Source organism: Quercus suber, unplaced genomic scaffold (genome assembly GCF_002906115.3).
Source record: "Quercus suber isolate HL8 unplaced genomic scaffold, Cork oak 2.0 scaffold_18, whole genome shotgun sequence".
Classification (NCBI taxonomy): domain Eukaryota; kingdom Viridiplantae; phylum Streptophyta; class Magnoliopsida; order Fagales; family Fagaceae; genus Quercus; species Quercus suber.
In genome coordinates, this window is record NW_027069483.1 from 2,208,066 (window position 1) to 2,235,769 (window position 27,704).

The 27,704-nt window shown below is 34.5% G+C and overlaps 2 protein-coding genes across 2 annotated transcripts; both read left to right on the top strand.

Moving 5' to 3' along the window:
- Nucleotides 1-12,824: 12,824 nt before the first annotated feature.
- On the top strand, nucleotides 12,825-13,400 carry LOC112033855 (uncharacterized). The gene has a single exon (XM_024066625.1). It carries the CDS (start codon nucleotides 12,825-12,827, stop codon nucleotides 13,398-13,400), a length of 576 nt encoding a protein of 191 aa, XP_023922393.1.
- Nucleotides 13,401-22,497: 9,097 nt separating this feature from the next.
- Nucleotides 22,498-23,290, top strand: LOC112033852 (ethylene-responsive transcription factor 5). The gene has a single exon (XM_024066622.2). The coding sequence runs from the start codon at nucleotides 22,661-22,663 to the stop codon at nucleotides 23,288-23,290; it is 630 nt and encodes a 209-aa protein (XP_023922390.2). The 5' UTR covers nucleotides 22,498-22,660.
- Nucleotides 23,291-27,704: the final 4,414 nt, after the last annotated feature.

The following is a 27,704-nucleotide window of genomic DNA, read 5'->3' on the forward strand; positions in this document are numbered from 1 at the left end:
CTCTACTCTCTTCCTCTCCATTGTCATACCCTTGAGAGGTTATTTACCAAACCCTTATCTCACCACACCCACGTCTGTGAGAAGGTCCATTTGGTGCTTAGGGAAGCAGTTTGGAAAGGAACCAATATACATTGGTTGATGCTATGGTCAAGTAGCGGAATTCGGCAAGCTAAAGAAGAAATAGGTTCGGCGTAACCTCGTTGGAGCAAAAAGCTTGGAGGGCTTAGATACTTGGGTAGATTAGGCTTGGAGGGTCTTCTGCTGTTCATGTATCCCAACTATATTCTTTAGTGGATTTTATCACCGCTTAGAGGGCGGCGAAGAGGTTTTACGCCGAGGGCTTCGGTTTCCTCTTCGATAACACATCGTGTGTTGTCCGTGTATTTGCATCTCTCTTTCCTTTATCTTTGCCTTATATTTACTGCTGTGGATGTGTTTATAGTTGGCTTAGATTGTTTTATCAATTCTGTTATAAGCTTGTTATCATATTCCGCACATTAATTGTTTGATATAAAGCTTGAATTGGTATTTTTGTATCTGAGGGTCTAAAAGTTCAAGGGTGTTTCATACCCATATTGAACTTTCACTATTCATATTGCAGGCAAAAGCGAATGGACATCCTGTAAAGCGTGCAGCATTATATTCAATACTGCATACTCGTAAAGATGGATCTGCTGTTAATGAAGTAGTGCAAGCAAAAATGATGAGTAGTCCATTTTTGGTTTCATTTTCATTGTTAATCATAGCATTTGCTTCAATAGAGTGGTTTCATAATAACCATACTGTTTAGCATGCTTGTTGCAGTTCTAATTCTATGGAGTAAATGCCTTGACTATTTTTTTGTCAAGCTCATGATGTCCATGTCATTGTAATTTTGTTGATTATTGTATGCCTTGATGGCGGGGTTTTGTTCCACATGGTTGATACATTTTTTTTTTTACTAGTTCAACTTCTTGTATTTAACTCTTATTTCTTTGTTTCTATTGTCAAATTGATTTATTGATGCGATAAGTCCTTAGTTTCCTGTTGGTGCCTGCTATATTGTTTTACTTAACTGCCTTGCTAAGCATTCTGAGGTATGACCAGTTGCATTTCTATAATCTATTCTTTGGTATTCATTAGCAGAGTGCTCATAAATTGTGTAGGTGTACTGCTTGTTTGACTATATACGTTGAATTTTTGTTTTCCTTTTGACAATTTTGAATTTACTGATGAGAACTTAATGGTTTTTAATTTATTAGAATCTTAATAACTTCAAATATCTACAGCATGGTCTGCTCTTTGAGGTGTGACTTCAAGGAATTCTCTGTAAAATTTTATAAAATTGCCCCTCACCCTATGCCCCATATGTGCATAGTTGCTGGATTTCTTTTTTGGTGTTTGAATTTACTAATAATTAGAATTTCATAGCAAGATTGGGCTCCCTTGAATATTAGTGCTCTAGTTATTACCTTTACTAATTAGTAATTACTACTATGCATTGTTGGCTAAAGTAATAAAGCTACTCTTAACCTAGAAGGTAGGCTTCATGTACTAGAGTCCGTAGGTGACCCTTTTCTACTTTCTCAAGTTCCCAACAATCTTGGTTTTATCAATCTTTTCTACATTTGCATATTATTACTCTTGATTCGAAGTTGAGTAACAGATAAATGAGGAGGTTTTTTGTTTATTTTATGACTACTTTAGTTGGTTAGGGTCTAATTATTACTCTAAGGACTTCACAATATTCTATCACTAACATCAGCACATATAGTTTTAACTAAGCTTTCATAGGAATGGCAACGGGTCGGGTTCGGGCCGGGTTTCTATATACCCGACCCGCGGGTCTATATCCGTTACCCGAACCCGACCCGGTTAATAAACGGATTTTTTTCCCAGGCTCCAAACCCGGCCCGTTGGGCCCCACGGGCCCCGCCCACTTTAGGCCCAATCCTAAGTCCTAATGGCCTAAACCGTGGCCCAATTTTTTTTTTTTTAATTTCCTTAATTAATTTAATAAATCTCAGATTTTTACACTAATTTAATTTACAATAATGATTTTAGATTTTTACATTAATTTTAGATTTCAAATTTCACATAAATCTACAATAATTTACTTTTAGGTTTCTCATTTTCCCTCTCAAAACACAAACCAAATACAGAAATCACAAACTAAAAAACAAAAATCACAAGAAATAATACATAAAAATTACAAACCCATACATAAATCCTATATACATAACCCAAATACATTAAAAAAAAAAAAAAAAATTCTTCCTTACAACAAGATCTGCCACAAGTTCAAATATATACAAAATAAATCCCCCAAATCCAAATCTAGGACCATTACATCAAGTTCAAAAATCTACAAAATAAATCTCACAAATGAATATACACAATAATACCCCTTTTAGGCACTAAGTAACGAACCTAAAAAAAAAAAAAAAAAGGAGAGATCTTGGCGGAGGTGGCAGATCTTGGTTGAGCTACACTTGGAGAAGACAGATCGGAGAAAGAGAGAAACAAACCTGTGACGATCTTGAGACCGGCGGTAACAGAGCTTGAGACTAACGGTGACAAAGCTTGAGGCTGGTGGTGAGATCGTGTGATGGTGACAGTGACAGAGGTCAGAGCTTGAGGTTGAGTCCGTGAGTGAGAGTGAGTGAGAGAGGGAGAAGAGGGTGAGTCTGTAAGTTAGAGAGGGAGAGGAGAGTAAGGCTGTGAGGGAAGGGACGGCTGAGTGTGGAATATGAGAGTAAGTAGGGTTTTTTAAGTTTGTATATATATATATATATATATAAAGGGGTTTTTGGGTAATTACATACTTAAACGGGTCGGGTCTGGGCCAGGTATGACAAAAACCTGGACCCAACCCAGACCCGCTTCGGGTTTTTTTTAAAAGACCCATACCCGACCCTATTATTTATCGGGCAGGGTAAAATCCAACCCATTAGGGTCGGGCCGAACCAAATATCCGCGGGTCAGACTTTTATTGCCATCCCTAAGCTTTCATCTCCACAAATTTTACCATAGCTTCCTGTATTCTTTCAATTCGTATATGGTATATAAGAGAATTTCATTTCATCAATGACAAATGAAATGAAATTCTCTTATATACCATATACGGATTGAAAGAATACAGGAAGCTATGGTTGACAAATGCAATGAAATTATATAGAAAGGACAGCAAGTATTAATTTAGTTCCTCTCTCATCTTTATTAATAGTATCTTGTATTGCTATAGAGAGGATAGATTTTGGTTGCATCTTATTGTATTCATTATATTGTGTATGCTTCTCAATATAAATTTTGTTGTCTTCAATCAAATGATGTTACTAATTTCTAATTATTTTGTTTTGTTCAAACCCTAATATCAGGATAAAATGAAGGAGTTGTTGGCTGAACCTTCTAATCAACTGCAATCAGATGACACAAGTGGTAGTATTGCATGGACACTAGATGATGTGTTTACCAAAGTGATGGGTAAGAAGCGCAAAGGTCGTATTCGTGGGGTAGGATTTGGTCCAAGCCCAAGTGGCCGAAATAGCAAGAGTGCTCTAACAAACCTTCAAATACGATCAAGTCAATCAATGGACAACAAAGTTGCACAACTGAAGGCTTCCTTGGCTGAGATGCAGGAGAAATAGTCCTCTTTTGACGAAATGAAGGAAAGACTTATCCAATTCGAAGAGATAGAGCGAAGAATGGCTCGCATGCTTCAACAAGTGCAACAAATAACTTCACAATGTAGTCAGGTTGGCATTAATGATTTTGATTTTGGGGTTTCTAATGGTTAATTTGTGTTTTTGGGTTAATTTGTATTCAAATAGTAATAAGGTTTGTGTTGTGTTTCTTGAGCTTTCTTTCTAAGCTTCATGATTTATACTTGCCAATTTTAAGGTAATATATAACTTAGTGAAGACTTTGGGCTGTTGAAAAATATCAAAAGTGTGTTGATTAGCTATTGGGCTAATAATGTTGATTAGCGCTTAGGCTGATTAGCACTTTGATTAGCATTAGATATTGGATAGTCATTAGTATTTCCTCAGGACTTACTTCTTGGACATTTATTGCTGAGGTTGTGCCATTGCTAGTGCTGATTTTATTGGCATACTTGCTACACAAGACCATTTCTAGCAGATCTTGTAAAGGGATTTGGAAGTACGTGATCATGGGAACCATTGCTGGTGTTGGTTTCTAATGTCATTGGCAGAAATTACATCCCTTAAATAATTTATACAATTGGGCTCTTGTATATGTCATTTGTATTAAAATTCTTCTATATTCTGATGTTGAATTAATTGAGTTAAGTAAAGGTGGAGGATGAGGTCAACCAATGGGATGCTGTGTAATTTGCAAGTGCAAAGTTTTTGTAGCTTAGCTTAGCTTTGTCAACTGGAAAGGTAGCTTAGTTTTGTCAAACACTTGAATTGTTGAATTGTTGGGACATGAGTTGATTGTATTAGGCCTATGTTTTAGAAAACCTTTTTTATGAGATGATGGGAATGTAGGCCTCTGGCTTTTGCCTTCTCTTCTTTATTTGAATATCTGCCACTGTAGACATTTTGTTGTTTCATTTTTCATTTACCACTTGCATAGGCATTCAGTTTATGGATGCATGGTTTATAATTTAAGCAGGGTTTTTTCTTTAGGTTGCATACTATTTTCAAAATCCGAGTTTTGCCCATTTATGTTCTTCCTTGTAGAAATTGAGTTTATACTTTAAGGTGTTTGATAGTTGTAGTGATTTCCATATTGTAGTTGCAGCCTTTGAAACTCCAAATTTCCCTTGTAATGCTCATGCATTAAGCAATTTTAGATTCCAATATTTGATATCATTGTGTCCTAATTATTGCCTCCTTTTTTTTCTTGTATGTAGGATGTTCCTCCGATCCTTCAACCCCAGCTCTCCAAAAATCATTAGCTACATCCCATCAACCAGGCAGCTTATAAATTTTATGTTGAGGACATTTTGTGTACAAAGCACCACATTTGAACAAACACATTTTTTGCAAATGTTGAAAAGTTATTTTGAAACACTTTGAAACTTTGATTATGGTATTAGTTTAATTTAAGTATTGAAGGATTTTTTGTGTACAAAGGACCACATCTTTCTTTTGTTAATTTTATGATGATGGTTATAGACAATGTTATGTAATTAATATAATGTTGTGTACAAAGGACCACATCTTTTCTTTTGTTATGTATTTGATAATAAATTTTGATGTTAATATTACATTAGTTTGGAGACATTTGTGGTGTTGTTAATTAGTTACATTTGTGGTATTGTGTTAATTAGTTACAGGTTCTTTGTAACAGGTTTGTAAAAAAAAATAGTGGTTTTAAAACCTATCAAAAAAAAAAAAAAACCTATAGCACCGCCACTAAAGGTTCTTATATTATGATTTAAATGAAGCCCTATAGCGGCGTTTTTGCCCGCCACTAAAAGGTCTACACATATAGCGGCGTTTCTTCCCGTTGCTAAAAGTGTAATGAGTTCGTTTTAATTGGTTCTCTATAACAGTGCCTTTTGCCCGCCGCTAAAAGTGGACACCAATAGCGACAGGCATAACTTGCCGCTAAAAGTCAATTGACACGAATTCTAATAGTATATGACAGCAGTTTTCTACCCACCACAAAAAACCAAAAACGCCACTAAAAGGTGCATTTGTAGCAACGTTTTTTGTTGTCACCGCAATAGAGCTATTATGGCAGTGTAAGGTTGGCGGGTGGAACCGCCGCAATAACCCCTGCCGCAATAGGCCAAATGGACATTTAGTGGCAGTTTTTTGGGCTTTTGCGGCAGTTTTGGCCCACCGTAATAGTCTAATTTTTCTGTAGTGAAGATTTCTTCCAATGATAAAATTTAGAACTAACATATTCGTACATAATATACGTAATATACATAGATACACACATTGTGCAAGCATTATGAGTCTGTTTGGATACCGGTTATTTTGCTAAAAACACTAGCAAAATAATTTTTAAATGTGTAAATAGTACAATGAGACCCATTTTTATTTTATTTTTCTAAATAAAGTGGTTGTGGGTCCTGTGAACAGTGCACAATGTCTCCTGCACAGTGTAATCCACGTGCATGAACAATGCGGGTTACTGTTCATAAGCCTAAATGCACTGTTCATGTCCCATGAACAGTGCAAGAGCCGCTAAAAAAAAAAAAAAAACAGCAAACGCAGGGAGAGAGACGCGCATCCAAACACTCACTATATGTAGTATTTATTAAGATAAATTTGAACAATAAAATGTCTTTCATTTAAATATTAAGCAGTATTTTAATGTTAGACTTGAGTGTATTTGGCATCAGTTATAAGAATGAAATGGTTCTTTAAAAAAAAAAAAAGTTATAAGAATGAATCTTTTGGGAGTGTTTTGGGAAACTACAAAATGACTCCAGTGAAAAACAACTTAATTGGTTTAGTTGTTTTTTAGTTTTGTAACTTTTTGGCTAATAAAACTGACGTAAAATGGGACTAGAAATTCTAGCTTTAGCTAAAAATACACTTTCTCCAACATCAAATTTCTAAATTTTAGTGTTTATTCCCAGCAAAAACTATTTTAAATTTTACATTTTTATAAATTGTCTATTAACTTTTACTGGTTTTGACTTGATTCTAGACCAGCTAGATAAAATAAAAACTTCAATTTTGAACTAATAAGCCATGTATGATGTATCACTTATAACTTTTTCTAGATGAAATAAAAACCAATTCAATTTTGAACCAATTAATTCTGTGTTCTACCAAACACTCCCAAAAATTTTCCCCTAATACTCTGTCACTAACTTTAACAAGACTAAGTGGTATAGCAAGTCATGTACCACACATTTCAAAAGCTTAAGATGATAAAAAATAATGAATGTAATCACTTATTCAATATTTTAACATCCTCCTCACAAGTGAACCTAAACTCCCTTTTATAGAATATTTCAACATGTGAAAATTTTATCTTGACTTGATACCATTGGTTACTTCTCGAAGATCTAATAGATATGCATGTTCTTATGTGGCCCTGAACGACTTTGATAAGGTAACAACTATATTTAGCATTTGAAACAAATTGAAGGGTTAGTGTGTCACTTCTTCCTTGCATGTTTTCTTAAAAAGAGCATCTTAACTCCTAAGAATACAAGTTTTTTTTTTTTTTTTTACAACATGCTAAGACAACAAATTTTTTTACGAAGTATCATCATTTTTATATGAGTTTACTATATATTGATATCATTTTTATTGTGTATTAATTATATTAAACCAAATCAGCGATTGTACACAATTTTATGCTGATATATTTGTTTTTTGTTTACAAAAACTTCACTTGGCCACTGCCCTGAGGCTCCACTCTCCAGCACCAGGTCCACGGAAGTATAAGAGCACTGTTGTGTGGGCTAAAATGGAAAAATTGAACTATGTAAAGCTTGACAGTCGATTTATCCAATGCTAGAAGAAAGAAAAAAATTTGAAAATCAAAATTTTTTTTTAAATGAACATATGAAGAATCAAAGTAATTAGAATATGTCCCTTTCAACGTTTTTTCCTTTGTACGATCATTGCAACTTGTTAGTTATTATGAGATATTATAAAAGCCCGAGGCATAGACATGGTCATGTTCAAAAGATCGAGATACATAAGCCCTGGTCATGACTTTATTTGATCAGACTTACTAAAGTCTCTTCTCAACAGTAAGTCAATACAAATTTATAAATAAAAATAGACAAAAGGGCCCATGGAACGAAGATAATAGATAATTTTCCTATCACGTTTAGGAAAGATTAGTCTAATCAAACACTAGCTTTATTAGGGTTTTTCTTTTCCACACACCCTTCACATCGATCATGGTGTTCCATAGTCATTATAAAATGCTTACGGCACAACATTAGTACCTTCCCAAGAAGATAAAATATGAAAATTCCACAATCACATGTTTATTTCTTAACCTACTGAGATGATCGGTTGTCTTGTATGTATGGTCTGTAATCTGTATAGACGTCACTTACATACAACTTGTCACAAACACCATTTTTTTTTTTCCAAACCACTTATGTGTTACAATTACCACTTCGAAAAATTGCCAAACAAGTTGTGACTCCAAAGACTTGTTTTTTTAAGGCTTCAAAAAAAAAAAAAATTTGGTTGGTTGATTGTAAAATTGAGGGATAACCTCATATACAAACCCCATAGAGGGGACGCCTAGCTTTTTTACTCTTCATTTTTGGCAACCATTGAGTCAAGTTAGTAGAATTGAAGAATATATCAAATCAAGACCTACCATATATATGTTAACCAAGTCCAAATCTTCTGTCCCACTTTTTCTACTCCACTCTATACTCCACCAATAAATACTTACCACGTGTTCATCTAATTAATTAAATACTACTATTAATTAATAACTGTAGTATTAATAAGTCAATAATTATAGTATTTAATTAATTAGGTAAACACGTGGCAAGTATTTATTGGTAGAGTATAGGGTGGAGCAGGAAAAGTGGGACAAAAAATTTGGACTCAAACCATTAATTCTTAAAATCCAATCCAACATTAGGTTTAGTGGGTTAGTTGCACACCCATAACCAAAATTACCAAAATACCCCATAGAAACTCCAAAAAGACCAAAATGCCACTGAAATCTCCCAAATAACCAAAATATCGCTTGAAACATCTAAAATGACCAAAATACCTTTGAAATATTCAAAATTATCAAAATATACATATAACCACCAAAATCATCAAAATAGCCTTGAACCTCTAAAATATCCAAAATTCTCTCAAAAAAAGAAAAATACCCTTGTAACCACCAAAATGAGAAATATACCATCAAAACTTAATATTTTTTTAAAAAAAATACACCAAAAACCTCTAACTTGATCAATTTTGAGAGTATTTTATCCCAAAAGCAATATAATGAAAAAGTGAATTGGCCAAAAACTTGCAATTGATAATTAAATTGACCAACCTTGAATATATAATGAGAATTCAATAAAATAAAAATACAATTAAAATTGTGAAATCATTTACAAAAATTTTGGTCTTTTTAAATTTTAATGGTTCTTAGGCTATTTTGGTCTTTTTCCTTTTTGTCATTTTAGAGGTTCTGTATTTTGGTCATTTTCGCAATACCAAATGCATTTTGATAATTAAGGACATTTCGAGGATATTTTGGTTATTTTAAAAGTTCTAAAAATATTTCGGTAATTTTAGAGATACAAAGACATTTAGATATTAAGAAATCTTAAGCACATGCTCAAGTCAAAAGATAAAAATAAAATAAAATAATTTTGAGCACTTTTTTTTTTTTTTAATTTTAGATATGATAGAATTTTAATTTATGTTGTTCACTTCATGTTGATTATTCTTATCATCAGGTTAAGAAACTAGTCAATTTTTTATGTAGACAATGTTCAAACCTCAAATCTCTAATTTGAAGATAAAAAACTTTACAAGTTAAGTTATAATTCGAAACCACCAAACATATGTTGTTCTATGAGTAGAATGAGAGGTTATCATACATCTATAATGTTAAGCATACACGTATGAATGAAGTTTCACATTAAATTTTAAAAAAAAAAAAAAGATTAATATTACATAGTTGGCCCAAATTTAAAGATTTAAAATTTTGAATTAGGTAGTATTATTATATATTATATAACTTACTCAATTGGGGAGTATTATCTCCCATGCACAAAATTTGAAAATTAAAAAAAAAAAACAAAAAAAAACAAAAAACAAAAAACAAAAACAAAACATTAAACAGTTTCAACATTCAACCTTTGAAATTGAATTGTATGGTGGAATGTTTGACCGAAACCATCGACTGTTCTGTTATCTGCGTGCGGTCACAGGGTCACAGTAAACGTTGCCCCCACACGACCATGGCATTATTAATTACCTAAATTTATTTGTATCCTCCACTATCCAAGCCTCCAAAGTCAAGAGCTCAAGCACCGCAAAGCAAAGTTTTGAGTCGGCTGCTAAACGACAAAAATGTGGAACCCATACGTAGAAAATAATGTTCTATTAATTGTGTTAATTTGTGGGCTGGGCCCTGGTGAATCCGTCAAGGAACCCAATGCAGTTATTGATTTGGTAGTCCATCTTTTATTTATTATTTTTTTTTTTTATAAAAATATCCTCGAATATCTCTTACATTATTTATAAAAATTACATGTACGGTGAATCTTACTTCAGATTTCATATATATATATATATATATATGTAATCCTTATCTGTATATGTAATCCTTATCTGGTATTCATAATGTAATAGAAGCTGTTACATACTTTTTTTAATTAAAATTAAGATATTAATTAGTTTTTTATATAAACAGAAATTAAATCTCAAATCTCTTATTTAATTATTAAAATTTTTACCAATTAAATTAATTAAAATTCACATAATTATAAGAATTAAAAACGTGTTTTAAAAAAAATGTAACAAAATATGTATAACAAAAAGTCAAATACTACCGTTTTTAATGACTTGGAAATATATTTTTATTTCGTTGAGACTTCAAATAATGATGTTTATTCTAATGTATCATGCGTAGAACTTTTGAGCATGCAAGGTTAGTGGGAAGTTCACGATGCCCTAAGCAGATCGCTCAAATTAATACAGCTACCATCTAAGTGTAGGCCCTTACTGATACTGTATATATACTCCAGTTGCCACACATCTTTGATTAAGCCTAGACCCTAGAAAGTTTTGACTAGACTATTTAAATAGAAAATAATGTTGGGCGTGATCCAGTAGCTCTTAGGCTGCGTTTGGTTAAAATGTAAAATATTTTTCGAATGTAAAATATTTTCAGGAAAAGAAAATAATTTTTTAGGAGTTGGTTGCATTTTAAAAATTGTATTAGAAAATATTTTCAAGTGTTTGATAACATTCTTAAAAATACAAATTTTCTACTGGTTTCTCATAATTTCTCAGCCATTTTCTCAACTTCCGAATAAATTTATAATAGAAAATTGCAAGATAAAAACTTTTTAAAGAAACAAAAATCAAAATAAAACCATTAGGCTTTAGAACTCGATCAAACAGAGAGGGGGAGGAAGAAAGAGTGAGAGATTGAGAGAAAGAGAGTGGTAGATTGAGAGAGGTTGAAATCAGGCCAAGGCTCTGATCTGTGTTTGGTGGTGACTTTTCAATCCGTAAAACTTGATTTGAAGGTATGGGTTGGTTCGAACGAGGGATGGGTCGATGGAGGTGGGTCGGTGAGGACGAGAATGAGGGATGGGTCGGCAGAGGACGAGGACAAGGGATGGGTCAGCGGAGTGGCTTGCATGTGACGACGGGGCTGTGTGTTAGGGGGTGGTTCTGGGCATCATCGGCGAGGATGGGTTTGAACAAGGACGGCAATCTGAACGACAAGGATGTGCTTGGGTTCTTCAAGTGGAGTGTGCTTGAGCTCTCTCTCTTCGAGTGTGTATTTTCCGGAAATTCGTTGAAGGTAAAATAAGAATGGAAATGGTTTGACTAGTGAAAGGGGTTATTTTACGGTCAACGTGTATTTGAATTTTCGTGTGACTGAATTTTTTGTAGCTACTAAACACACAAAAGGCTGTAAAATAATTTCTTGAAAGCGTTTTAACCCGAAACAAATGTAGCCTTAATTTCTTTGTCTTTCGATAGCTTCAAGGCCATTAATGCGAGGCCAATCGGCCGATCTCATGGCCCTAAGATGTTTCCCTTGTCTATTTAAGATTAGGTAAGTCTCATGACCACAGCCAATCTTGAAACCTTAGAAGAATTTCCTTATTTCTTTGATGTTACGTCCAGTTTCGCAACCTTGTTCAATCTCATGGCATTAAAAGTGATAAGCCCAATGAAATCGTTCGTTCAGACACATCTAAGGATGAAGGTAGAGCTATAAATGCTGCCATTATTGCCAGAATCGTTATAGTTCGAACAAAGCAAGGCGACAGCTCAGAGGCTCCTATACTCATGCATTAAGTATCAGAAGATTCCATTTCCCCCCACATTAAACACCAAGAACTTTACCCCAGAATGAAACCACCATTAATGGTGGTTCCAATGGCTAGAAGGAGGAGGACCTATAAATACCATGCTCCACCAAAGGTAAAGGGTACAAAAACTGAGTTATTCTTACTAGCTAAAAACATTCTAACTCTCTCTCTCTCTCTCTCTCTCTCTCTCTCTCTCTCTCTCTAACTTTATCATCGAAGGCTTACCGGCAGGCACCACACCGGTGACGCATTTTTGCTGTCTTCTCTTGTGTTCTTGCAGGTTGCACTAGGGCTATTTGGACAACCCTAACGACTGACGACTTTAGCTTCATCAGTTTGGCGTTGTTTGTCAGAATAGCTTTCTTTCTCCTAATCCTAAGGACAGCAACGTTGCTCTACCCTTATTGTCATCCAAATGGAGTCAAATGCACAACCAGAATCAGCCGCCCTAGCATTACAAGTCCAAGCTCTCATGGCTAGTGTGGAAGAGCTAACAAAACAAAACTAGGAGATAAGGCAGTGACTGCAACAGGAAGAAAACCGTTCACCAAAAAGAGTCAAAAACAACAGGAATGAAGACAAAGTGCAAGATCCAGAATGGAGTCAAGGGAGAGATGGCTCGAGGAGGTCAGAGCAATCTGACAAGGCAAGCAACGACCTCCTGAGGAGTATAAGGAAAGAGATGGACAAGCTCAAGAATGCAATGAAAGGAAAAATAGCCAAGAACTTGGACAGGATGGTGAGAAGGACGAACTCTCCATTCACACAAAGGGTGCTCGATCACCTACTCCCACCAAAATTATGGCTTCCGTAGCTGGAGTCATATGACGGCCTAAAAGACCCACTGAATCACATCACCACCTTTAAGATGACCTTAAGCCTGCAGCAGCCCCCAGATGAAATAGTGTGTCAATCCTTCCCAACCACCCTCAAAGGAGTAACCCGAGTGTGGTTCAGTAAGTTGGCGCAGTCTTCCATTGACGATTTTGATCAGCTCAGCAACCTGTTTGTGCATCACTTCATCGGAGGACAGCGTCAGAAAATACCAGCAGATCATTTCCTGACGATCAAACAGGAAGATGGAGAGTCCTTAAGATTCTATGTGAAGCGATTTAATAGGGAAGTACTAGAAGTAGATGAAGCAGAGGATCAAGTGCAGCTAACCACGTTCAAAGCAGGATTGAGGTCCAAGAAGTTCATAGTGGCACTCACTAAGAGTCCCCCAGCGTTAATGACAAATTTGCTTATGAAGGCTCAAAAATACATGAACGCGGAGGATGCTCTAACACCAATAGAGGTAGGTGGAACTCGAATATCAAAGACAAACCCCCGAGACGATCAAAAAGGGCAAAAGAGGGAAAGGAGAGATCATCCTTCTAACAACAACAGAAGTAAGCAGAGGGAAGACAAGGCTCGTAAAATGGTAAATTTCACCCCCTGGTAATGCCCATTGACCAGTTCTTAATGCAAATTAAGGAAGATCACTAGCTAAAGTGGCCAAAGCCATTGAGTGGTTCACCCAGTGCCTGGAATAAGAAAAAGTACTACCGCTTCCACCAAGACCACAGGCATTATACTGACGAATGTAGAGACCTCAAGGAGCAGATAGAGGAGCTGATCCAGAAAGGAAAACTACAAAAGTTCATCAAGAAAAACACATACGAATGACCAAAGCAAGAAAGCCAAACCAAGTCGGAAGAAAAGCCGAAGGATAATGATAAACCACGAGAAGGACCGAAGAATGCAATAGGTAAGATAAGAATGATCAATAGTGGTCGAATGACAGGGGGCTCCTTCAAATCCCTCAAGAAGTTGCAGCAAAGGCAGGCCAACAACGTTGATATGATACCACCAACAAAACATCGGAGGAAAGAAGTTGTAGACGCAGTCTTCTCAAAAGAATATGCCAGAGGGGTAAAACAGCCACATGACAACCCCATGGTTATCATGCTAATGATAGAAAGGTTCAACACTAGAATAATTTTAGTAGATAACAGGAGCTCCGCCGACATTATTTACCTCTCCGCTTTCCAGCAGTTGAAAGTAGACCCAAGCAGGCTTCGTCCATTCAAATCCCTCCTCGTCAATTTCAATGGGGATAAGGTGTACCGAAAAGGAGTAGTGACCCTGACGGTAACAACAGGCACATACCCCCAGCAAATAACGAAGTAACTTAATTTCCTAGTGGTAGATTGTCCATCATCCTACAATGGCATCATTGGACAACCCACACTTAATCGTTGGAAAGCTGCGACCTCGACATACTATTTAAAGGTAAAGTTCCCTAGAAAAAATGGAGTGGGAATAGTCAAGGGAGACTAGGTTCTAACTGCGAGTGTTATCAGGTGGTATTAGCATTGAAGGAAAACCACACGTGGATCATCAAAGAAAAGAGTCCAGAGATGACGGAAACCCTGGAGACAGTGAAATCATCGGAGGCTTGCCAGCAGGCACCACACTAATGACCCATTTCTGTTGTCTTCTTTTATGTTCTTGTAGGTTGCACTAGGGCTATCTAGATGACCACAACAACTGGCAACTTTAGCTTCATCCAAAAGATTTCAATAGCTATTTTAGGTTGGTCTCATCATTTGTGACCTTGGCCAATCTCATAAAATTAGTACATTTCCCTCATTGTTTTTGAAGTTAGGTAAAATTTTACTATATACGATAGGTCACAAGTCTCGATCAAACCATTGGATTAAAAGATATCATAAATCACTAATGTATCATAATCCTATTGGATTGGACTAAATATAATTGAGAGATTTTATACATTTGATTTTTTTGGTCATTAAACATTAATGATTCCTCAATTATTGTTGTAATTATCCTTTAAAAGGGGCAATTACAAAATAATTAGGGATTATTAAGGCCCTCATAAATGTGATTTGGCTGAAAATATGCAAAAAATCTTAGAAAATCCCATAAAATAAAAAAAAAATTGTGACTGAAACTCACTTCCAAAAAATCACATTTGCCCACTCTTTTATCAATATACCTTAAACCATTGCAATTTTTTTAATGAGTTTTTTTTTTTTTTTTTTTATTGAAAAATATACATTCAGTGTTTCAATTTAAGCACAAGAACAACCTAATTTGGATAAGAAAAGAGTAAGATATGATTTTTTGACATTGACCATGCTATTAGTTACAAGAAGCTATGGGAAAAAACCAGGATTTACTTGGCCTCGACTTACTTTTGCTCCTCTGGTTGCTCTTCACTCAAATAAAATCAAACCAAGCCATTTAACCCCTTCCAGAAGCTTCTCATTCCACTATAAAAAGAAGTGAAATCCTTAATTATTCCAAAGCACCACATTTCCCTAGAACTCTAGAGGAAATAAGATTTTGTCGTGCATCTAGTATGCCTTAGTCTTAGAGCGTGAGTGAGTACTTCCTTGCCTCTCCTTAAGAGCCCATTTGGATTGAGGTGGGAGGGAGAGAGGGAGAGTAAAGGAGAGTAAAGTAGAGTTGGCTAAAAATATGCTAATTTTTTGCTAATTCTACTCTACTCTCACTCTCTCTCCCTCAATCCAAACAGACCACAAAGATTTTAGAGAAACTTCCCTAGAACTCTAGAGAAAGCAAAGAAGTATTTGTCTTGAATCTGGTCTACCTACTTCCATAAAAAGCACACTTATTTTTCAATTCCCTTCACTAATCAGACACCATCACCATTATTGCATTCAAGTTCTCATAACATGATCACATGCTAGATCTAAGATCATTACAAATCACACACAATCGCATGTTCCTTTAAATTCCAAATCATGTTCATCATCTCCATTCTTAATCTTGGCATTCAATTGATTGTTGGTGACATGATTATTCACGGCTATATTCTAGAAGATTGTTTTTTTACAAGGAAGGTGGGTGCCTAATACTTTCTTACCTTGTAACTTAGCCATTGTACATAGACCAAAGGATCTCAGACTAGTTCTTGTCCATGCAATTTTACATCTTGTAGAATATAATTAGGAGCAAAGCCATGTAATATTTAGATTGTATCTAGGACCAAGGCCTTGTATTTTTCTCCAATGCCTAAGTCAACAAGGGCATCTCTTTATTTTTCTAAACTCTAAAAGAGTTTTAGAGAATTATTTTTGCAAAATGTCCTTTTATGTGGATGTACAACTCTCTTTATATATGGTTGAATGGGATCTTTAATTTGGCATTCTATTAAGGGTGAGTTTAGTTTAACTTTTTGCTTTTGGACTTTTTGAAAAAGTGATTAGTTGCAATTGTTGTTAAGGGGATGCAACACGAAAATGCACTTTTTACGTTTACAAGACTGGAAATTTTAATTTCAAAAACCAATCACCCTATTATTATGTTTTCAAACTACCAACCTATTTTTGGCCCAAAATGCACCAAATGAGCACTAGGAAAGAATCGTCCTTTAATTTGCTCAATTACTCAACACCAAGAATTGTTGCAGATCTGGGCTAATTCTTGCCAATCATATAGTTCCCTTCCTCTTCTAGTAAATTGAATATAGGCGAAATTCTCTTATAATTAAATCACCTCTTTCCTTATAAATTAATTTCTATTTGACAAACCCTCTATGCGGGGACTAATTCTAAGCGTATCAAAATACTTTCTAGAATGAGAAAATGTAATTCGTACTCTCCTCAGTTGTCATGTTCATATTTTTCCTTGATTTAAATTTTTAATTTCAAAATTTCACCAATCACCCTATTATTATATTTTCAAACTACCAACCTGTTTTTGGCCCAAAATGCACCAAATGGGCACTAGGAAAGAATTGTCCTTTAATTTGCTCAATTACTCAACACCAAGAATTCTTGCAGATCAGGCTAATTCTTGCCAATCATATAGTACCCTTCCTCTTCTAGTAAATTGAATATAGGCGAATTTCTCTGATAATTAAATCACTTATTTCCTTATAAATTAATTTCTGTTTGACAGACTCTCTATGAGGGGACTAATTCTAAGCGTATCAGAATAATTTCTAGAATGAGAAAATGTAATTCTTACTCTTCTCAGTTATCATTTTCAAAATTTTCCTTGATTTAAAATTTTAATTTCAAAATTTCACCAATCACCCTATTATTATGTTTTCAAACTACCAACCTGTTTTTGGCCCAAAATGCACCAAATGGGCACTAGGAAAGAATCATCCTTTAATTTGCTCAATTACTCTAACACCAAGAATTCTTGCAAATCTGGGCTAATTCTTGCCAGTCATATAGTTCCCTTCCTCTTCTAGTAACTTGAATATAGGCGAAATTCTCTGATAATTAAATCACCTCTTTCCTTATAAATTAATTTCTGTTTGACAGACTCTCTCTATGAGGGAACTAATTCTAAGCGTACCAGAATATTTTCTAGAATGAGAAAATGTAATTCTTACTCTTCTCAGTTGTCATTTTCAAAATTTTCCTTGATTTAAACTCATGACATGCTTTAAATCATTGAATTCAGAATAAATTATGTCAAAATCGCAAAATTTTCACCAGCTCCTATGGAAAGAAATTAAGCATTAATAGTTGTGGGCTCTATCATTCTCAAATTTCTTCTCTTTGCCGTAAAGCAACCATCCTAACTTTAAATGATAGTGACTCTCAAATATATATATATATATATATAGATATATATATTTTAAACATTTAAATGATAGTCATCGTCCATAATTTATAAAAAACGATAGCGGTCCAAAGCAAGATACAGCTATGACTCAAAATATCATTTCAAAAAGGCTGTCATGTTCATTGCCATGGACAAACTAATGCGCATGTTAGCCGAACCGCCAATTAGTTCTTTCACCTGTAAGCAAGTTGACAAAAAGTGACACTTACAAGTGGATCATCTTTGAGGTTGCAAGCTGCATCCAAGGCAAGTTCGTTTGCTTGGATAATCAAAAAATCGTTTTAAACAATAATTTGATTTTAGAAACACCAAAGTCAAAATTCAACACCATGTGGTTTTTGAAATTTCATTCTTGAATCTTCGAGTCAAAGACTTGGAATTTTTTTTACGCTTTTCTTTTTTTAACAAAAAAAATTCTGTGCGGTGAGAGAATGGACACGTATTATTATTATACGAATGAATCAGAGACTTCATATGGGCATCTCTAATATGCACGTGGTACATTTAATTGCTGAAAGCATGTAAAGTAAACAATTCGAGAAGACATATCCAAAAGGTGTTAACTCGATAGATTAGAAAATGTTTGAAAACAGGGAAAGGAGATAAATCAGCTGGATGGGATTGGTAGTATATGGTTTCTCTCAAGTAAGACGTGGAAATCGACCCGTCAAGTCAAGGACGAGACCAAGAATTTTATTTTGAGAGCCCCACTTAAAACTGTGTCGACCTACTTTTCATAAAAATATATTGAAATCTTATTATTATTTTTAAATAGTTTTAATAGTTATAAGCATAGTTGTTAAAAATGTGTCGACCTGCTTAATTTCTATAAGGAAAAGTTTAGCTATAAAATCAATTGTAATCTTAGACTACAAACTCACTCAATATCTTTTTATTAGAGGTGAGTTTTGACAAATCCACCGTTGGATTGCATCTTCTTCTTATATTCTCCATGTTTGCAAAATTTCAAGAAAATTAAAGATCAATAGCTATGTCATCAATAAATTTTTAAATTGCAAGTTTTTGTAATTTAAAATTATGCATAAAATATAAGATTATATATTATATAGTAAATAATATCCGATTGATACAAAAATTGACATAGGCATTAAGAGCGTAAAGAACATGTAATTCAACGGTTAGATTTTCAAAATATGCAGTAATATTTATTTTATTGAGTGAGTTTGTAGTCTAAGGCTACAACCAATTTTGTAGCTAAACTTTATCCTTTTTATAATATATATATATATATATATATATATATTGAAATCTTACTAATTTTATTTATTATATAATGTCAATAGTTATAAGCATATTTGTTAAAACGTTAATTGTATCATAACTCCTTTTTTTTTTTTTTTCTCTTTTTTTCTTTTTACGTAACATAATATGATGTAAAATTTATGGGAAAATTATAAATAGGGTAAATTGTATATTATACCTATAAAGTTTAGGAGTGTTTGGATTTTACACTCTGAAATTTTAGAATTTAGATTTTACTCTCTGAAGTTTGAAAGTGTTTGAATTTTATACTCTGACGTTTCAAAATTTGGAATTTACCCCCTAAAGTTTAGAGATGTTTGGATTTTACTCCCCAAAGTTTGAAGTGTTAAATCCTAACACTCCCAAACTTTAGGGAGTAAAATCCAAATTCTGAAACGTCAAGATGTAAAATCCAAACACCCCAAACTTCAGGAAGTAAAATCTAAATTCTGAAATTTCAGGATGTAAAATCCAAACACCCCCAAACTTTAGGGGTGTAATTTGCAATTTACCCCTATAAATAAATAATATATATATATATATATTTAAATAGTATATTTATTATAAAATTGGAATATATGCAATTTTTTTTTTTAAGAAAAGGAACATATGCAACTATATATTTGAAAAATTAAAAAAAAAACTAAATAAAATGAAATGAAATATATTTATAACCTCCATATTCAAATTTATCAAATGCAAAAGTGTTAATACATAATATATAAGTCAAAACAATTTTTTTTTCTTATCATATTCATCATTGCCTAATCAAATTCAACTCCATGGTCCAAAAAGAAGAGAGAGAGAGAGAGAGAGAGAGAGAGAGAGAGAGAGAGGGTGGGGGCATCATGTGGAGTTAGAGAGCCAAGGAAAAAAAAAATTGAAAGTGGGCAAATGTGTGATCTAAAATTTTTTAAGGGGAAAAAAAAACCCCATGCTAGGTCTTTTTATTGAGCTAAGGTAGTAGTAGCTTAATAATTTTATCTAAAAACAAGTAGAAAAACATTTGGGCTCAACTCAAAGCCCAAAATTTTAGTGAAAACCCTATTTTAAACCATATGTCATTACGTATCTGCTGGCGACTCCACGTTAGAGCCAGGGTTGTCATAGGATCACCCTGACCTGGAAAAAAATCATTATTATATATAAATTTTAAAAATTTTATGATTTTTTATACCCTTAAAAAAATGTGACCACACTAAATTTTTTTAGGCCTAATATAATTAAACTTTAGACAAAGTTTACCAATAAACTTGATTGTAAACTAAGGTTACAACTTCATTCAATATTTTCTAATTGGATATGAATTTTGACAAATCCACAATTATATTACATTTTTTTCTTATATCCTCCATACTTGCAAAACTTCAAGAAGATCAAAGATCAATAACTTATATCATCAATCATATGTTTAATTTTGAGTTTTTGTAGTCTATAATTATACGCAAAAAATAATTTTATGAATCAAATAGTAAATAACATCTAATTGATATGAAATTTGATATGTGTTTTAAGAACATAAAGCACATATAATTCAAAGCCTAGATTTTCAAAATATGTAGTCATGTTAATTTGTTTAGTGAAAATTGTAGTCTTAGGCTATAACTAAGTTTGTAATCAAACTTTTTCCTCAAACTTTGGTGCTTTTAACAATATATCAAGCTCTTACCAAAAAAAAAAAAAAAAAAAAATCCAAGGAAAATTATATTTAACTAAAATTTTGAAAGAGATGTAACTTGTAACATTGATAATGAGATGAACATGCAACATTTTCAAAAAAAAAAAAAAAATTAAATGTAGAAGGAAATAGCAAGACTTTATGTATTTGGTTTTTTTTTTTTTTTTTTTTTTTTTTGGGTTATCAATATATGAAAGCTATATTTTTATTGAATTTTTTATAATTTAAGTTTCTTAATGACCACCCTGAAAAAATTCCTAGAGCCGCCACTATATGTATCATACAATTTATGAGTATTTCTAATATACCCTTATGATTCAAAACTTTTTATAGATAATACGATACATATTACAAGGATGAAGGAGGGAGAGGGGGGTTTGAACTTTGATCATTTATTAGAAACACCAAAAAAAAAAAAAATTATAAGTTAAATTTCAGAACTCTAGATGAAATCTTATAACTGATGTATCTGCGTAATTTCCATAAAACTAAATATATCATAGTTGTTTGTCCAATTCTATTATAAAAATCCTTAGATGGGTTTCAAATGTTTCATTCCATTTGTTGTAATAAAAATGATTTTTTTTTAATCCATGCATTCAAGAGTAGTACTATAACATAGCGGGTTAATCATGGGGTAGTTATAATTATCGGACCTAAGCTAGGCCACTTCACCTTAAAATCAATTATTGATAAGAAATATACTCAAATATTTTATGGCATTCAATATCGTACCTCATGAGTATGTTTTTAGAGTGGTTATAAGGAGTGAAATTTTTGTCCCCCAAACAATTCAACCCTTATAATGACATTTCTACCACTTAAATTCATGACCTGGACTCTAATACTATTTTCCAAACTATGAGCTATACTGCTGCACCTCAAAAACGATGACCAATTCTATTATAAAAATCCTTAGATGGGTTTCAAATGTTTCATTCCATTTGTTGTAATAAAAATGATTTTTTTTTTAATCCATGCATTCAAGAGTAGTACTATAACATAGCGGGTTAATCATGGGGTAGTTATAATTATCGGACTTAAGCTAGGCCACTTCACCTTAAAATCAATTATTGATAAGAAATATACTCAAATATTTTATAGCATTCGATATCGTACCTTATGAGTATGTTTTTAGAGTGGTTATAAGGAGTGAAATTTTTGTCTCCCAAACAATTCAACCCTTATAATGACATTTCTACCACATAAATTCATAACCTTGACTCTAATACTATTTTCCAAACTGTGAGCTATACTGCTGCACCTCAAAAACAATTGATAATAAAAAAATACACTTAATCTTTTAGAGCATTTTGGCAAACTTGTTTTTAAAGCGGTTGTAACATGTAAGAGTTGATTGTGGTCCCCAACAGTCCCCTGCGCTCACAATTAATGAGTCGTACTCTAATATATTGGGCCAATCCTGGGGTAGTTCTAACTTATAATCTTCAAAGAAAAACAATGGACGTATTGGCTGATGGTGTGGATAAAGAAGCTAGCGTCACCACTATGCTCATCTCTATCCAATTCAAGAATTAAAGTAATGCTTTTTTCAAAAGCGGCAAAGTTTTTTTTTTTTTTTTTAAATCCACATGAATCCATTTTTTTTTTCCATTTTATTGTTCTAATCCACATGAATCCATGCCTTGTTCTCAAATTAAAAATGCAAACAGTGCTAAAAAAACAAAGACATATTAATTAACTTAACCTTAATTTTTAATTGTTTTGAAGGATGTGGGATACATTATTGTAATCTGAACCACATAATTAACTAAACCAAATTATAGCTTTAGGCACAAGCCTGGAAGTACCCTCTAGACTGATGGATTTGTTTGGGGTCATAAAATATGGACCCTCCATGATTAAAAAGATACCGACAAACTCAGAAAAGACAGCTCCACTTGCCAATATGATGCTTCTTTCCTCTAACCTCGAAGCTAATGTGAAACCCACCTTTCCCCCTCTCCTTCCTATTTCCCACACACAAAATTCACGCTCTTATATACCTTAACCACACTCCTTTCCTTCCACTCAAACTTGTTTTCCCATTCCTAGATTTGAATTTCCACACACAAACTACTCTCTCTCTCTCTCTCTCTATTAATCATCATCGTTAATCATCACACACACACAACCTCAACCACAACTAGATGGCATCTATAGATGAATCTTCAACCTTAGAACTCATTAGGGAACATCTTCTCAATGATTTTGCCTCCATGGAGAGCTTCATCACTAATCTAAATCATTCCATCTCCAACAATATCTCACAAAGCCAGTCAAACCAAATTGAAAGCACCAACACAGAAATTGAAATCTCTGATTACTTGCTACCCAAAGAAGAACCAATCATCACCTATCCTTCCAACAATTCCAATCTTGAAACAAAACCCACAACCCTCCACTCATCAAAGCCTCCTAAAGGTCCAAAAGCTTCAAACTTAAGCCATCGCCGTCCATCCTTGAACGTTGCAATACCTCCACCAACAACAACAACCTTTGTTGGCCCGAATTCATCACAGCCCATGTTGGTAACTACAAGTAAGCTCAATGTTTCGGATTCTTGTAATGAAAGTAAGCATTATAGGGGCGTTCGGAGAAGGCCGTGGGGGAAGTTTGCAGCTGAAATACGTGATCCCAATAGGAAAGGCTCAAGGGTATGGCTTGGAACCTTTGATACCGCCATAGATGCTGCTAAAGCTTATGATAGGGCTGCGTTCAAGTTGCGTGGAAGCAAAGCTATACTGAACTTTCCTCAAGAAGCTGGGNTAACCAATTAGAGCCTGTCAACAAACAGCAGAAATGCTGACAGTATTTTCTAGTTTGTTCGTATTAGGGGAAAGGGGGCGAGGAGATATCAGTTACGTCCTTCTCAGCCTTTAAAATTTGATTATCGAAAAAAAAAGAAAAAGAAAAAGAAAGATATCAGTCTATCAGATATGTCTCAAAGGTTTCAGAATTGCTCAGAGAATTGGACGAGTTATAAATTTTGTGGTGAATAAAAGAGGCCCACGTCAGTAAACGAACATGAACGTGGGCATGCCAGAACGCTGGACTTTTTGGATCCACCGAGTTGACTCAGCAAATACATTCCACATGCCACATGTATCACGACTGACCCCACCACTTGTAGATGTAGTGGATTATTTAACATTCTCAACAAGAAAAAAACAATACATTATTAAATAGATTGAAAATGAAATTGCCTGCCAGAGAGGCAACTTATCATAGTAGCAAATTGGTGCACCTTCTGCTACCAATGTCATATCTACTTTGCAAGTAGCGTCCTTGTCACCATTCCCCATGCCTTTAATTAATATGTTTGGTAAGAGGTCCCTTTTTCTAATTTTCTTTCTTCGTTTTTTTCGTCTGTTTCGTTTTCTTTTGTGGCATGAAATAACAAAATTAAAAGTCCATCAATTCCGTGGGCCCAAGAAAACCAAATGGCCCAAAACAGTCAGGTCAATTTTGAGTCCAATGACTTCAACAATTTTATTTTTTTTAATAGGGTGATAGAAACCTGCAGCTCATGAAACTAGACCAACCGGATGAAATAACAAAGTCAAGGAACGATGAAACGGAATACGAGCGGAGTTTTGAGGAGGAAGCTACCCAAAGCACCCGAAGTTGGAATCAGATAACCAAGGTAGAATTGGTAATACTTTTGGTGTTAGAAATACTAAATGAATGTATAATATTTCTCAAGTAATAAAGTATACATGAATGTCTTTATATAGAAGGCAAACTGTATAGTACAAATATATGTGCTATATAAGCAAAGTTTTCATGCCTGAACCGTTCATTGAATCGTAAAATGGAGAGGTTCAAGATTTTTGAGATCGAATCATGATAACGTCATAATGAATTTAATAATTATTTTAAATAAAATAAAAATATTAAATTAGTAAAAATAGAAAAAATGACTTAAAGAATCTAAATAAATACTTTTTTAAATGCATTTTTATATCACTAATTTTATTATAATGTTTCAAAATCCAACTTAATAGTAAATAATAATAATAATAATGATAACCAAAAACCAAAAACGTCAAAATTAAAAAAAAAAAAAAAAAAAAAAAAAAAAAAAAAAAAAAAAAAAAAACAATCACATATTAATATTCACGTTGGGAGGGGCAATGAGTCAGAAACTTTCAAACTCATTTTTATCATCATCCACTTCTCCATCATGTCACACACGCTAGGCTCATTCACTTCTCCATCATGTCATGTTGGGGAGGGCAATGAGTCAGAATGAGATGGAAATTTTCCAAGGCTTTGACATGTCACACGTGCTAGGCTCACCAAACTAAAAAGCAAAAATAAAGTTAAAAGAAGTCATCCACTTTAAACTGAAGGTAGGAGACCATGAAGAACGAAAGAAGAAGCAATGAAGAAACAAAGAGGAAGAAGGAGTTGCATCATCTGCAAACAAGATCCGAGCAAAATCTCCCCCAAAACATTAATTTAGCGAACAAGATCTACTACTTTAAGCTTCTAGTGAACAAAATGACCCTCTCAACAATGAAAGATTCAAAACTTCTGGCAAGTTTTCAGTGAATATTTTCAAACAAAAAGCCCAAGTCTGATTGGAAAACCAATGCACGGTCTAAAATGTCCATTTTGTTGCCTTTTTTTTTTTTTTAAAAGGTTCAAATACAAAGGGAAGTAGGAAACCGTGAGAAGCAGTCTAGTCACGGTTCCCAAAACCGTGAGGTCCGACCGCGGTTCACACGGGTCCCTGCTTTTTTCCCATAAAGCGGTTCTTGAGGCTAAAAGAACTGCAAAAATGAGCGATTTGAGGTTTTTTTGGTCGAACCGTACGGTCCGGTCCGGGTTTTAAAACCTTGTATACAAGTAAACAAGGTGAGCCTAAAGTTCATAACTTATTACACGTTAACAGCCCCCCTCAAACTCAAGAAGGGTGTGAGACCAACTTGAGGTTGTCAACCAAAGTAAGAAGGTGTCCCTTAGGATATGACTTGGTAAAGATATCTGCAAGTTGATCTTTAGAGGAGACCAAGAACAGCTTGAAAGCACCATGGATAAGACGATAACAGATAAAATGACAATCGATCTCGATTTGTTTAGTCAGTTCATGGAAGACATCACTGTGAGCAATATATATGACACTTTGGTTGTCATAATAAAGAGGAGTATCAGAGGATGTGGACACACCTAAGTCCTTAAGCCATCATAGCCAAAGGAACTCAGATATGGTTTCAGTAAGGGCACGATATTCTGCTTCAGTATTGGAGCAGGGCACAAGGGTTTGTTTCTTGCTTCGTTAAGAAATCAAAGAAGAACCAAGAAGAAAGTAATAACCAGTGGTAAACCTGCGATCAGTGGGATCTCCTGCCCAATCAGCATCAAAGAATACATGGAGAATAAGAGGAGACTGAGCAGAGTAGAAAATGTCATGGAAGAGAGTGCCTTTCAGGTATCAAAGAATATGCAGAACAGCAACATAGCGAGTCGATCGTGGAACAGACAGATACTGGCTCACTTGGTAAACAACATAAGAAATGTCTGGACGAGTAACAATGAGATAAACTAGGCTGCCAACCAAGCATTTGTAAAGAGAGAGATTAGACAATAGTTTCCCCCCTGAGGGAGTCGATGCGCATTAAGTTCAATTGGAGTGTCAACAATCTTGCTATCAGTGAGTCCAACTTGAGACAAAAGTTCAGAAGCATACTTAGCTTGAGTAAAATAAAGTCTATATATAGAATGAGTGATTTCAAGACCTAAGAAATAGCTGAGATGTCCAAGATCTTTCATCTCAAGCTGTAGACTGAGAAAGTTCATGAGTTCTTGAATGCCACTAAGGTCATCACCAGTTACGATCATACCATTTACATATAGAAGAAACAAAATATTGCTTTTTTCAGTGCGATGAAGAAATAAGCAGAATCATAATGACTGGCAATGTAACACAAGTGAGAGATGGTAAAGCTGAATTTGGCAAACCAAGTTCGTGGAGTTTGTTTAAGGCCATAAAGAGCACGTCGAAAGTGATAAACCTTGTTTGGATCAATAAAGAGGCCAGGAGGAGTTTGCATATAAACTTCTTCACTTAAATCCAATTAAGGAAGGCATTTTTGTCATCCATCTGAAAAATGCCCCATTTATTGTCAGCGACAACAGCTAAAAGGGCACAAACAGATGAGATTCGAGCAAACGGAGTAAAGTTCTCTTCATAATCAATCTCATACTCCTGTGTACAACTTTTTGCAACAAGACGAACTTTGTAGCACTCAATGGATCCATCAGATCGAGTCTTGATCTTGTAGATCCACTTACAACCAACCACAGATTTCCCAGGGGGGAGAGTCACCAAATCCCAATTATGGTTTTTAGATAATGCATCAAATTTCTCTTTCATTGCAATCTGCCATAAAAGATCAGTGGAGGCCTCATGATAGGTGTGAGGCTCATGTAGTGTAGCAAGGACAGTGTAACAATGATAGTTAAGTTAATATGTAGGAACGGATCTTACTCGAGTTAAGTGACGAGGTGGAATGTCTTGTGCAAGATCTTTAGGTGGAGCAGGAGTAAGGGACCCAAGCTTAAGGTTGAGTAGCTCGTCTTTTATCTGTTCATCTTTCACTTGTTCATTAAAAGGTGATCTAGGAAAGGCATCAAAAATATCTGATGGTTGGACAGAGAAGTCTATATAAGGATTAGGAGAAACTATAGAAGGAATATATGGCTCATCTAGAAAAAGATCTAAGACAGAGGAGGTAAATAGGGAGGCACGAAAGTGAGAGAGCTCGACAAATGAGTGATGTTCCTAAAAGACAACATTTTGGGAGATACGGAGATGATGAGAGACAAGATCATAACACCGATGCCCCTTTTGAGTTTTGCCATAGCCAATAAAATAATAAAACTTAGACTGAGGCTCAAGTTTGTTATGCTCATGCGGTTGAAGAAGAACGAAACAGGCAAAACCGAGGGAGCGAATGTGATGATAGTCTGGAGGTGACCCAAAAAGGCACTCATATAGAGTTTGATTTTGGATGACAGGACTGAGAATGCGATTAATAGCATGAACAGCATGAAGAGCAGCTTCGCCCTAAAAAGGAGCAGGAACTTTAGTAGAGAGAAGGAGAGCACGAACACTGTCAAAGATATGACGAAGTTTTTGTTCAGTTCTACCATTTTGCTAAGAGGTACCTGGATAAGTTAGTTGAT